A 14,334-nucleotide genomic window follows, 5' to 3' on the forward strand; every position below is an offset into this window, starting at 1 on the left:
ATGACTGCATATTAGTGTGTGTGTGTGTGCGTGTGCGTGCGCGCGTGTGTGTGTGTGTGTGTGTGCGTGCGTGCGTGCGTGTGTGCGTGCGTGTGTGCGTGTGTGTGTGCGTGCGTGCGTGTGTGTGTGCGTGCGTGTGTGCGTGCGTGCGTGTGTGCGTGCGTGTGTGCGTGCGTGTGTGTGTGCGTGCGTGTGTGCGTGCGTGCGTGTGTGTGTGCGTGCGTGTGTGCGTGCGTGCGTGTGTGTGTGTGTGTGTGCGTGTGTGTGTGCGTGCGTGCGTGTGTGTGTGCGTGCGTGTGTGCGTGCGTGCGTGCGTGTGTGTGTGTGTGCGTGTGTGTGTGCGTGTGTGTGTGCGTGCGTGTGTGCGTGCGTGTGTGTGTGTGTGTGTGCGTGTGTGTGTGCGTGCGTGTGTGTGTGCGTGCGTGTGTGCGTGCGTGCGTGTGTGTGTGTGTGTGTGCGTGTGTGTGTGTGTGCGTGCGTGTGTGTGTGCGTGCGTGTGTGCGTGCGTGCGTGCGTGTGTGTGTGTGTGTGACACACATCCTATAGGGGGTGAAGGGTAAGTTGTGTTAGACACACTTATAATGCAAGGGGGATTGAGTGGAAGCTATGCCGGCCTCTCTTTTTATTGGGGTGGGAAGTGATGGCACTTGTTGTAAGGACTGGGGAATGGTGACTAGAGATGGCCCGAACCTCCGATTTTCGGTTCGCGAACTTCCGCCAAAAGTTCGGTTCGCGTGAACTTCCGCGAACCGCAACAGACTTCAATGAGGAGGCGAACTTTAAAAAATATACACACTTATGCTGCCCACAAAAGTGATGGAAAAAAAGTTTTAAGGGGTCAAACACCTGGAGGGGGGCATGGCGGAGTGGGATAGACACCAAAAGTCCCGGGGAAAAATCTGGATTTGACGCAAAGCAGCGTTTTAAGGGCAGAAATCACACTGAATGCTAAATTGCAGGCCTAAAGTGCTTTAAATCATCTTGCATGTGTATACATCAATCAGGGAGTGTAATTAGAGTACTGCTTCACACTGACACACCAAACTCATTGTGTAACGCACCGCAAACAGCTGTTTGCGTAGTGACGGCCGTGCTGGAGTGGTGAGCACCGTGGCGAGATTGCTCTTCCTCACTCAGTGATGTCAGGTAATGTCTGACTGCCTTATCAACTTTCAATGGTTCTTTCTCTACCATTGTAAAAGCTTACATCTATTTTTTTAAATACTTGTTCTGCTTGCTGTTCAGTACCTGCAACGAGAATCTTTTATGGAGGGCAAGTGTGCCATTGTGAGTGACCACTGGTAATGGTTGGGGAATCCTGCTTCCATAGCCGGCCATTGATATGAGCGACCGGAGCGGTCGCTCAGGGCGCCAAGCTTCCAAGGGGGCGCCTATAGCTGGTTGCCTATACTGAGGGCACCTACACCTGATTTCCTATACTGGGGCACCTATAGCTGGCTACCTTTCCTGAGGGCTCCAACACCTGGCTACCTATACTGGAGGCACCTATGCCTGGCTACCTGGAGACCTTCAACTGACTTCCTATACTGGGGGCACCTATGCTTGGTAACCTATATTGAGGGCACCTACACATGAGATCCTATACTGGGGACACCTATACCTGGCTACCTACCTATACTGAGTCTGAGGGCGTTTTGGGGGTGCGCACTGCGGCTATAACGCGTTGTGCAAATTGTCAGTACTGTGCTATCATTCTAAATGGGGGGGGGGGGAGGTAGCTAACTGTCCCATTGTTTGTTTTTATTAATATTCCTGAAAGGTTCTAGCCTTCATTTTTAAGTGTACTCAGGATAATGCACTCTTTCCATCCATTCGTGGTTAGTAATAGTATTTTTTCTATTATACATACGTGACGTGTCACAGAGATCTGAGCAAGTTGGGGTGATGTGTCACAACGTCAAAAAGGTTGAGAACCACTGTTCTAGGAGATATCTCAGGAGAAATGGGGAATTGCATATGGGCCTGTGTGTGTGTGCGTATGTGTGCATGTGGGAAGAGGATGAAGGTGGGGGGGGGGGGACACAAAAATCAGGTTTCGCTCAGGGCGCTGTGAAACCTAAGGCCGGCCCTGCCTGCTTCGATTCCGGTCCGGAGTGGGAGCCTAAGAAAAGGCTACCACCACCACACATCCAAGGAAGGCAGCAGGCACGCTGTGGGCAAAGGAGCAGGAACGGCTACCACACATCCAAGGAAGGCAGCAGGCATGGCAGGCACGTCCCAAGGTAGTGACCAAAAGGAAGACTTTTGAGGCCCTGCTGTAGATGACGCTGATAGACTGTAGTACCTGTAACGAGAATCTGTTATGGAGGGCAAGTCTGCCATCCATTCAAGTGAAAGGTATGCACTGACTGCCAGGTATAATACAATGTGCAGTCAAAGATGCAGTGAAAGGTATGCAGTGCCTGCAAACAGACAGGTAGCAGACAGGCACAGTAAAACTGCGTGCGTTCAACACACATAGGTAGGTGGGTGCACTGTGAACAACAGGTAGGGAGGTATATGCAGTACTGGGTATTAGAATGTGCACCTGTCGCACACAGAGAGGTAGCGGACAGGCACAGTGACACTGCATGCGCTCAGCTCACGTAGGTAGGTGGGTGCACTGTGAACAACAGGTAGGTAGGTATATGCAGTATTGGGTATTAATTCCCTGGCGGTAAGCCCGAGCTGAGCTCGGGCTATGCCGCGCAGGAGGATTTCTCCGGCCCTGGTGGGGCGATTTGGCCCATTCAAAGTGCTGTGCGCGCAGCCAGCACTTTGCTAGCCGCGCGCACAGCTTGATCGCCGCCGCTCTGCGTCGATCGCCCGCACGCAGCGGCGAAAGAGGGCCCCCCCGCCGGAGCCCTGCGCTGCCCGGACCAATGAGTTCCGGGCAGCGCTATGGGCTGGATCGGGTGCGCCTGACGTCAGGACTTCGGCTGACGTCCATGACGTCATTCCGATCGTCGCCATGGCGACAGGAGAAGCCAAACAGGGGAACGCGTTATATACGCGCTCCCCTGTTTGCTATTAGTGCCGGCGACGATTGTACTAGAGGGACACATGCGCCCTCTAGTGGTGTTTAATGTAGCTACCACTCTGGTAGCTTTACATGAAACAAAAAAAAAAATAAAAAAAAGATTTTTCCCGATTTGAAAAAAAAAAATTAACCGCCAGGGAGGTTAAAATGTGCACCTGTCATACACAGACAGGTAGCGGACAGGCACAGTGACACTGCGTGCGCTCAACTCACGTAGGTAGGTGGGTGCACAGTGAACAACAGGTAGGTATATGCAGTGATGGGTATTACAATGTGCACCTGTCGCACACAGACAGGAGGCGGACAGGCACAGTGACACTGCGTGCGTTCATGTAGGTAGGTGGGTGCACAGTGAACAACAGGTAGGTATATGCAGTGATGGGTATTACAATGTGCACCTGTCGCACACAGACAGGAGGCGGACAGGCACAGTGACACTGCGTGCGTTCATGTAGGTAGGTGGGTGCACAGTGAACAACAGGTAGGTATATGCAGTGATGGGTATTACAATGTGCACCTGTCGCACACAGACAGGAGGCGGACAGGCACAGTGACACTGCGTGCGTTCATGTAGGTAGGTGGGTGCACAGTGAACAACAGGTAGGTATATGCAGTGATGGGTATTACAATGTGCACCTGTCGCACACAGACAGGTAGCGGACAAGCACAGTGACACTGCGTGCGTTCACGTAGGTGGGTGGGCGCACAGTGAACAACAGGTAGGTATATGCAGTGATGGGTAATGTGCACCTGTCACACACACAGGTAGTCACTGAATGTGCTGGGCCTGGCAGTGGCACACATAGTATGAATTATCAAGGCTGTCTATGCAACATAAGTGTCAGTGGGACAGACAGAAAAAAAAATAGATCACAAGAACAAGATTAGCTCTCAAAAGAGCTGTTGTGAGGTGCTATTTTAGCAATAAGAATCTGCCAGGAGCAAGCTAACAAGCCAAGAGCCTAACTAATCTTTCCCTATGAGAGAGTCTGCAGCAGCTGTCCCTTCTCTATTTACTGCAGTCACATGAGTGAGTAAAATGGCCGGCGATGCCTGCCTTTTATAAGGGGGAGGGGAGTGGCTCCAGGAGGGAGTGTAGCAGGGATGGTCGTAGTCAGCCAACTTCGCTACGCTTGAACTACGCGTATTTTTACGCAAATACGCTTCACAATCTACGGCTATGTAATCATAAACTTCACTACGTTTGCATTTCGTAGACTACGTGTTAAATTACGCAAGCTTCGCGTAGTGCGAAGCGTAGTTGATGCGATCGCTTATGATCTTATGCGGAAAAATTTCCGCAATAATCTTCAACCTATTTGCAAATATAAACTAATATAAGCGTACATTCCACCTTCCAATGCGGAATTGTATGCGTCTAAAAGGGCAATAATATTTCTGCGCATGCGCAATGATCCATATAGATGCAGTTACCGCACGCGTAGTTGACTTCGCAATACATACGTCAACTACGCGTAGTGGGCGAAGCTTCGCATAGCGGGACTATGACTACGCGGAAATGCGTACGTGTAGTTCTTAAACTTCGTCTACGAACTATGATGCGTAGTTGTGTACTACGACGCGTAGATTCGCGCTGGTGTAGTTTACGAGCAACCCTGGAGTGTAGCCTGATTGGCTACAATGTGCCTGCTGACTGTGATGTAGAGGGTCAAAGTGGACCTTAATGGTGCACTATGGGGGCGAACCGAACTTCCGAAAAAGTTTGCAGTTCTCCGCGATTGCGAACCCCCGGAAATTCGCCGGCGAACCGTTCAGGCCATCTCTAAATTCTAATGGTGACTGCAACTGGATTTTTTTAAGGGGGAGGGGAATGATGTCCACAACAGTTATGACGGGAGGCAGAGCAATAGTAGATACACTAGTTATGCATGGAGTGGAATTGCGACTGAAGTTTTTCTTTGGGAGGGGGGCTCAGGGGACTTTAATGGTCATGTGAGTTGGTGGAACAGGGGGTTCAGGTGGCCACACTTGTTATAGGAGGAAAATGGAGTTTATGATGGCTGCACTGCCATTGTGGCCCTTGAGTTAACACATTGGTAGGAAGGAGGGACCCCAGTAGTGTATGACCATGTAGCGGTGCCATTTCCATACTTTTGCAAGTGAGACAATCAGTTCTTTTGAAAAGCCCTGATGTTCCCACCCACAATAATCCAAGTGCACAGTGATTATTTAAGAAATAAATACAGCAGTTTTACTTGGACCGTGAGCAAGTTGTTATACTCTAAGGTAAAATAATTGACAAGTGAAGTGTGTGTGTGAACTATTTCTTAAAATCTTCTCCATCCTTTTGTATTTCTTTAGGGTACAGATGTCTATCCATTATTGTGTACTGTTCTATCAGACCCCAAGCAATTTGCTACTCCACACAAGTTCAACCCCAACCATTTCCTGGACAGCAATGGCTGCTTTAAGAAGAACAATGCCTCCATGCCATTCTCTGCAGGTACCTAAGAAGTTGTGCTAAAGAATAACTGAACTTTGAACTTCAAACACATATTACTACTGCCTGAATGCTAGGCCTTGCCAGACTAAAAAGTAAATGGCAGCACCTACCTGGGAACAGTCCAAGAAAGCTATTGATGATAGAAAGGACCACTGAGGTTTTATAAAACCTTTGTTTATGAATCTTTGATGGTAGGTATGACTAGTAGAGAAGGAGTGATTAGAGGCGCGACAGGTGTGTGTCTTAAAGGTGTACCTTTTTACCTTTATATAAACAATTTGGGAGGTAGAACTAGTGATGAGTCATGTGATGCAGATCATAAGGGGTAATTGTTATTATTATTTAGTATTTATATAGCGCCGACATCTTCCGCAACGCTGTACAGATTATATTGACTTGTCACTTAACTGTCCCTCAGAGCGAACACTGCCATTCCAGCGCAGGAGACTTGGGTGCAGCAGTGAGCAACTTCAGCGCCGTCATGTTTCATGCTAGAAATCTGAAAACTAAGGGAATCCACGGCGGACATTTCCACTGGTGTGATGCAATTGCGATATGATTTTTCCTGATCGCAATCGTTATGCCTGGTGCATTTGTCCACACTGTGGCTCCTATACTTTGTAAAGAAGCACATGACAATCACATAGCAATTACACCACTATGCAATTTTTCCATGATTAAGCAATTCAAAGTATTTTCCCACCCATTTTTGTTTCTCCTAGCACAAATCACAAATGCCCCACAATCACACTGCATACCCGATGGATAGAGGTAGTGGAAAATAAAAAGGAACACGATTACACTGCAGTGCATTTCTTAGTGGGCACTGGTACCCAGGAAAAAAACTACTAGCTATTAAATTGAGTTAAAGTGGACCTAAACCCTTGCATAGGACAGAAGGAAAACATAGAGAATGCACCCTGTATTTAAAGAGTTTAGCCTGTGTAATTCCCCCTCATTTGTGTCTAATCACAAGCTGTAATCTGATCTCTCCCCTGTGTCATATGACTGCCTATGGCAGAAATGGCAGATAAACTCATTGTTTACAATATGTCTGCTTCCACGAATCAGGAAGTAGGAACAGTGCAGATTTTCTTTTATTATTTGTATCAGCTGTAACAAAGAAATGTGTTTGGTTTAAAGGTTATTATGCTGTTGTGTATCTTTTAGAGCAGAGATGAAGTTCTGAGTTCAGGTCCGCTTTAAGACAAATGTGAAAAGTTGTGCATAGGTGTATAATCTATAAGGGGCAGCGCGGTGGCATAGTGGTCAGCGATCTCACCTTATAAAGCTGGGTCCCCGATCGGATCCCAGCCAGAGCGCTATCTGCACGGAGTTTGTATGTTCTTCCAGTGTCTGTGTGTGTTTCCTCCGGGCACTCAGGTTTCCTCCTACATCCCAAAAACATACAGATAAGTTAACTGGCTTCCTAGACTATGATACATACACTATAGGATACACACATTGACGTATGACTATAGAAGGGACTAGATTGCTAGCCCCTCTGAGGGACAGTTAAGTAAAAAGACAATATACTCTGTACAGCGCTGCGGAAGATGAGAGCGTTTTATAAATACTAAATAATAATAATAAGGTCCCCAGACACTGCGTGGCCCCTTATTGTGCCCGGCCTCCCCTTCTGTGCTGCTTCTGTAGCCCCTGTTCTTGCCTTCAGTGGGAGGTCAAGGGCACATGCTCTGTCCACTCCATGCACCCTCTTTGTACTAAATCCAGTGTAGCTGTGTTTAGAGCATCCTTGGCAAGCGTGGTTCTGAATCCAAGGAACCAGTAGGAGCTGTGAAGCTTCACCATGGACAAGAAGGTCGGTGACAATAGGGGCCACACAGTGTTGGGGGAATGTTAGAGATTATGCCAATTACATGTTTTCTTGACTGTCCTGAGCATCTGCAAATATGAATTTAATGCTGTAAATAAATGCATCCTTTGAAGGGTTTTTGTTTTCTTCTTAGGTAGGCGGGTGTGTGTTGGAGAAAGTCTGGCCCGCGTGGAGCTCTTTATCTTCCTAACAACCATCTTGCAGAATTTCACACTAACCTCGAAGACTAAATTCACAGATGAAGACATCAAACCAGGAAGGACAGGCTTCGCTAATTCCCCCATGTTATATGAGATTTCCTTCATCCCCAGAACCGGATCACAGTAGGATCTTGCTTGGCTTTGGGAACGCCAGGCTGCATGGGGCTCTAGTCTTTCATTTAGCTTGGTTACAGATTACCCAGCAAGCTCATGGTGAACCAGAACTCCTAGAAGTGCGTAAGGGGCTAAAAAGGACCGAAAAGCCCTTTAATTAAATTACCAATTATTGTTTTGCATTGCATTTAAGTAAGAGGGCTTTTTGTCCTTTTTAGCCCCTTGCACACTCTTATGAGTTCTGGTTCACCATTAAAGGATACCAGAGCCGAAAAAAATATAGGAGAAATGGGGGAGCTGGCATGTATGCTGAGCCATCCTGAGACCCACCCCCCCTGTTCTCCTTTCTGCCTCTCAGATAGTGCTAATTACCCTCCAGCACCCTCTTCTGGTTCGCTGAAGTCAGGCATCACTGTGCCAATGCTGGCCTGGTTGCGTGTATCCCACAGCGCGTGACCGCGTCCGGGAGTGCTCTGCACATGTTGTGTGCATGCGTGTGACGCAGAGTGCACCCAGCCATGGTTCACGTGGTGGGCCGCTCGCAGCGGGGTCAGCGCAGGTGCAGTGATGCCAGACTTTGGCAACTTGGAAGAGGGTGCCAGAGGGCAATTAGCACTATTGGAGGGGCAGAAAGGAGAAAGGAGGGGGGATTGGAGCAATGGGCCTCAGGACAGCTTACCATACATGCCAGCTCCCCCCGTTTCTCCTATATTTTTTGGCTCTGGTATCCTTTAACTTCCTGGGCATTCTGTATCACTTAGGCCTCGATTCATCAAGACTTATTGAATCAATTACCGACAGCTCGTTAAAATACCGAACTCGATAAGTTGATTTCAGGATTCATCAAAGTTATCTACAGCTGTTAGCGAGCATTCGGTAATCATTCGTGAATGATGCAATAAAACTGAAACTGCAATCCAATAAAATGAAAGTGGGCGTAGTTTAGCGTTACATTTAGGATTAGTTATCTTCTTCGTTATTCCTGTTAGATCATTGCTGACAGAGAAGATGGAGCCATTTGAAGTGGTTATGTATCAGCTGAGAGTGATTCAAAGGCGCAGAAGGGCAAGAATAAGGTCTAGAACCATATCAATTTGCAAGAGAATGGATTTATTTGCTATACCCGAACATCTGCATTTCTCTTGAATCATCTTGTAAGAGAACACAGGCAGTGCCAGGGTTAACTAAATTGCTAGCTGCACTACATTTTTTCAGAAAAGGCTCCTATCAAGCCGTAGGTGGAGAAATTGTGGGATTGTCCCAAGCCATTTCCAGAATCCTGGTCCGGGTGTTAAGCCCTATTCGGAATGTTGCTACGTGGTGTTCAATGGACTGCCTTTTTACCCACAATTCCACAGGAATCTTATGGCCTTGTGTTAAATTACTGCTGTAAAATGGAAATATCGACACGTTACCGAATGGTTTCCGCATTGTTATCGATATTTTATCGAAACCACACCGAATGCGGAAAAACCTTGATGAATACAACTAGAAATCAATAAACTTCGAATTCGGAAATTTAACGAAATGGAAAAAGTTATCTCAAAGACAATGATGAATCGAGGCCTTAGTGTTTCAAGTCCTACTACATAGAGCAACATTAATCCGTGGCATGCACTGATGAGGATCAACCAGTCTGAAGAAATCTGGATGCATGTTGGATTATTGTAGCTCTGTACATATAACAAGCTGACACATCATTGCTTCCAGTGGTTCTGGAGGCGTATTTAGCTTTCAGGGACAACAAAAGGATGATTCGCATATTCAACAGCAGTTGGCACTTCAGAATAGCTCTACGGCGCTCAGAGGAACTTCTTGGAGGCCCGGGAGCTACGGGGGACGGGGAATGGGGGAACCCTGAGGACCCACGAGTGGTGTCAGGGCACTTCTAAAAAGTTAATCTAGCCAACCATAGGCTTCATTTAATGGATTTTACACCGGTTCAGGGGTGCTTTAATGGCTGAAGTAACAGGCTCTGTGTTATCAAAAATGATACCTTCATAATCAACTAGTTTACAGATGGAAGGTGGGCTGTAGGTAATTGCTGGCCTACTGTTGACTAAAGTTGAAAATGTATGGTTATCTTTAAAAAAAAAAGGAACCCACTTTTACTAAACAGTGATTTGTGTAAATATTCAAGTTCCCATGAGAAAGGAAACTCTGTACAGTTTTAGTTTCCTTTGCATGCTCCGTTTTTGTATCTCATCATGAAAGCATGCTGGTATTAGCTGGCTTCCTTCCAAATTTGTCTCTAAATAGTAGTGGGAACATTAAATTGTGAGCCCTGCTGAGGGACAGGTATTGGTGATTCTGTGTACTCTGTGATGCTCTATAAATACTGAAAATTAATAAAAAAAAATCTAAGTGACTCTGTCAATGCATTCTAAAGGCAAAGAACATTTCCAGGCATACATGTAAAAACAGTGCGCAGGGCGCAGCGTGAAGACAAAAAAGTCTCACCCTGCTCCAGCAAAAGTCCTGGTGGCGTTAATTACTATTCCCCCCCAGACTGCAATGGACACATGTGAAAGATGTAATTTGTCTGCCAGCTATTTCTGGCAGCCAAATTACTCAGTTTTTATAGCAATTTGGGCTCTGTCTTTTGTCGTTGCCCCAATTACTGTCCGAGCTCTGCTATAGTCGTTATTCACATTACAGTCTATGGCAGCGCATGGTACACCCAAATTTCCCGGCGCCATTTGTTCTGTTTCGCATTTCCAGCACTGGGTGATACGGAACTGACCCATGAGAGGTCCAGACTAGCATAAGGCAGTTCCGGGCTCTTAGCCCCCAAATAAAATGTCATATCATAAATACATTTTTTTAATGTTTTCCTAATATACATTTTATAAGTTTGCATCATCACAAGTGTCATCTCTCCATCCATGTTTTACTGGAATAAAGAACAATGTAAACTTCAATCAGTCCCAAAGTGTTGGTGACGTGACATATGACATGTTGAGATAAACATATGCATATACAGTATATATATATATATATAGAGAGAGAGAGAGAGAGAGAGAGAGTGTACTGGCCCCACTAAGAAATTGTCTGAGGCCCCTTTCTATTTTCCAGTACAGTTTTATTTTTTCAGCTAAACAAAGCAGAGTTGGATTCTAAACAGAAAATGTGACAGTCTGATGCAATATTTGAAGTTAACATGTTAAACCGAAAATTAAGCTATGAGAGTCATTTCTAAGTTACTACAGTAGAATCTCGTTATCGTAAACTCTGATAGAGTAAACCTCTATATATAGAGCAAATGCGTAAATATATATACCGGTAGTGATAGTAAACTTCTGATATAGTAAACGAATTTTTCTGGCCCCTTGGGGACTCTGCGATAAGGGGATTCTACTGTATTTTTATATTTATCATCAGTACTTTACATACAATTAATTATGTCACAAGTTTATTTTCACTTCAGTTTCACTTTAAATGTGTTTATCCCTTTCGGGACTGGCTGTCTAAGGACCAGGCGATTTTGCATGGGGGGGGGCGTGTTTTGGGGAGTCAGGCAGCCGGATCCCTGGTAGGTCTAGCTGGGCATGGTGTCCCTCTTTTAGGCAGGTGTCCCCCCTGTAGCCAGCAGCCTTTACTTACCTCCCAGGCTCTAGTGAAGACAAGCAGCTCCTGAACACTGAGGAGATATGTCAGCTGTCATATGACAGCTTCATCTACCCTCTTGGGTGCACACGATCGCTTCGGGAGCGGAAACGGTGGGCGGCGTAAATCGTACGCCGCATCAGGCTTAGACAGCCACAAGTGCAGCGTAGGATTTACCTACGTCGGTCCCAAAAGGGTTAAAGAGGAACTTTAACCAAGTATTTAACTTCATTCCAATCAGTAGTTGATAACCCCTTTCCCACAAAAAATGTTTTTACCTTTTCTTAAATAGATCATCAGTGGGGTCTGTATGGCTGATATTGTGGTGAAATCCCTCCCACAGTTTGATGTCATAACCAAGGTCCTGACACTTTGCTGTCTGTGACCTTGTTGCCTTGTGGGAAATAATGGCTTTTTCCAACTGCCGAGCAAGTAGAATTTTTTCTGTGTGCATACAACTCTCAGCAAACTAACATTCCGGTACAGATCACCTGGCAGAACTAAAGATCTCACCACCAGTGATACATTTCAGAATGTAAATCAGGGAGAGGAAAGATTTTACAATGGGCAAACACTGACTAAATTGTACATAAATTAATATTGTAAACAAGCAATTTTATTCATGATGTTATTTTCACTTCAGTTGCTATTTAAAATGTTTTAAAGTATTGTCTTGAACAATTATGTAATCTACATAACTGCATTCATGATTTTAGCTCTGCTGTAAAATACTGACATGCGACTCACACTGTTCTGATTCATCACTCCTCTATACCCAATACTCACTTTATGCTGAAGTGCTCATAGTAGCTTCACAGTGGGAGGTGAAAGACAGACACTGGAAGACTTTAGAAGCACTGAGGAAAATGTGTGCGTGTTAATTCGGGAGTGTCAAGAGAGAAAGCACCCAGTGACAGCCATAGCCATGGGTGTAACTACAGGTCATGCCCCCTCCCCCCTTCCCCCAGCAAAACTCTGATGTTGCCCCTTAATGTTCACGACCCTTCCTTTGCCTCTTCTTGGTGACCCTCACAGCCTGGAAGCCCACCTCACAAGGCTTGTAAAACAAGTGTGGCCATCAGGATCTTCAGTGTGGCCAACAATCATCTTCTCCCTCTGCACTAAAGGTAATTATTGTCAGGAAGAAGACCAATATAAAGGATTTAAAAAAAAAAATTCTAAAAACAACACTGTCAGATTATGCATGTTAAAGTAAAGTTGTTGTTTTTTCTGTGCACAGAACAATGTATGTCTAGTACCATTTGTTAAATTACACTGACTGAGACTCATCCGACAAGAGAAAAACCTTTTTTATTTTGAATTTTATGTCCTTGATAATGTTTTTTGGTGGGGTACAAAGTCTAGTTTAAAACAACAAGTAGGCAGTGTAAAATATGCACTGCCAACATACAATTAGAGATGGCCTAAACGGTTCGCCGGCGAACAGTTCCCGGTGAACATCCGGAGTTCGCGATCGCGGAGAACGGCCAACTTTTCACGGAAGTTTGGTCCGCCCCCATAGTGCATCATGAGAGTCAACTTTGACCCTCTACATCACAGTCAGCAGGCACATTGTAGCCGATCAGGCTACACTCCCTCCTGGAGTCACTCCCCCCTTATAAAAGGCAGGCAGCATCAGGCTTTGGACTCACTAGTGTGCCTGCATTAATTAGCGAAGGGAAAGCTGCTGCAGATTCTTATAGGGAAAGCTTAGTTAGGCTCTTGTAGGCTTGTTAGTTTACTCTTTGCTGATTCTTATTGCTAAAAAAGCACCCCACAACACCTCTTTTGAGAGCTACTCTTGTTCTTGTGATCTATTTTTTTTGTGTGTGTGTGCGCCCCACTGACACTTGTGTTGCATAGACAGCCTTGGTATTTCCTATTATGTGTGCCACTGCCAGGCTCAGCACATTCAGTGACTACCTGTGTGTGTGACAGGTGCACATTACCCATCACTGCATATACCTACCTGTTGTTCACTGTGCACCCACCCACCTACGTGAACGCACGCAGTGTCACTGTGCCTGCTCGGTACCTGTGTGTGTGTGACAGGTGCACATTTGTAATACCCATCACTGCATATACCTCCCCTGTTGTGTTCAGTGCACCCATCTACCTATGTCAGCGCACACAGTGTGATATACCACTCCGTGCATACCTGTTAACTGCACCTGTGTGACTGCACATTGTATTACTCAAGTAAGTTGTTACATTTTGCATGGAGTTTGTGCGCTGCACCTGGAGCGAAACAGAAACAAACGCACAAACTCGCAACCAGGCAGACATGTCACTGTTAGGAAAGGACTGACAAACCAGGAGTAAATGAATAATAAGGATTTATTATTAAATGAAAATAAAGTAATGCTGTGCATTAACCTCATGCACAGAAACAATAAGCATTGCAGGCAAAGTATTGAACAGGCATACATACACTGCAGCAATAACACAGGCAGATATATTCATATAACATAAATACACAGCAACGATGATACCGGCGGTTGTATACAATAAGCATACAAATGTATGAGAATCAGGGTATATACACAAGGACCTCTCTGCATAAGGCAATTTATGCAGAGTAGATCCAGTGTGTATAACTGTGTGCACACTGACCCTGGAACCAGAATATTATCCACAATATAAACCTAGAAATATATATAAATACAAGATGCACAATCGAGGAGGAGACACAAGGATAGTCAGCAAGCATAGGTTATCAACAGTAGATCAAACAGTACAGTAATCGCTAGGCAAAGAATAGTCAGTAATACAAAGCACAAGGTCAACACAGGAGATCAATAGAGCAGGGAATCAAGGAACTAGGAAATATACAGGGAACTCAGGGCAGGATGGCTACAACCAGGAACAAAGAGCTAGCAACTAGTGAGTGTTCAGGTGTGGCTTAAATGACATGCTGCGAGACCATGTGACAGTCCAGGCCTCCTCCCTGTTTGTGAAGAGATATGTAGAAAGTCCGCCCTCTGCTGGTGGGCAGAGGAAAGTTCAGGTTGAAAATTCATAGAGGAGGCTGGTGACATCTGCTGGTGAAGCAAAGGTAGTTCATGCATGAATT

At 45.7% G+C, this 14,334-nt stretch overlaps 1 protein-coding gene across 1 annotated transcript in view; it reads left to right on the top strand.

The window, feature by feature from the left end:
* LOC137528942 (cytochrome P450 2G1-like) overlaps nucleotides 1–8,007 on the top strand; it is a 69,572-nt gene extending 61,565 nt beyond the window's left edge. The window contains exons 8-9 of the mRNA XM_068250740.1: nucleotides 5,363–5,504; nucleotides 7,475–8,007. Coding sequence (XP_068106841.1) covers nucleotides 5,363–5,504; nucleotides 7,475–7,668 — 336 coding nt within the window. The 3' untranslated portion in view covers nucleotides 7,669–8,007. The remainder of the gene's footprint in view (nucleotides 1–5,362; nucleotides 5,505–7,474) is intronic.
* The last annotated feature ends 6,327 nt before the right edge of the window (nucleotides 8,008–14,334 follow it).

Source organism: Hyperolius riggenbachi, chromosome 8 (genome assembly GCF_040937935.1).
Source record: "Hyperolius riggenbachi isolate aHypRig1 chromosome 8, aHypRig1.pri, whole genome shotgun sequence".
Taxonomy (NCBI): Eukaryota; Metazoa; Chordata; class Amphibia; order Anura; family Hyperoliidae; genus Hyperolius; species Hyperolius riggenbachi.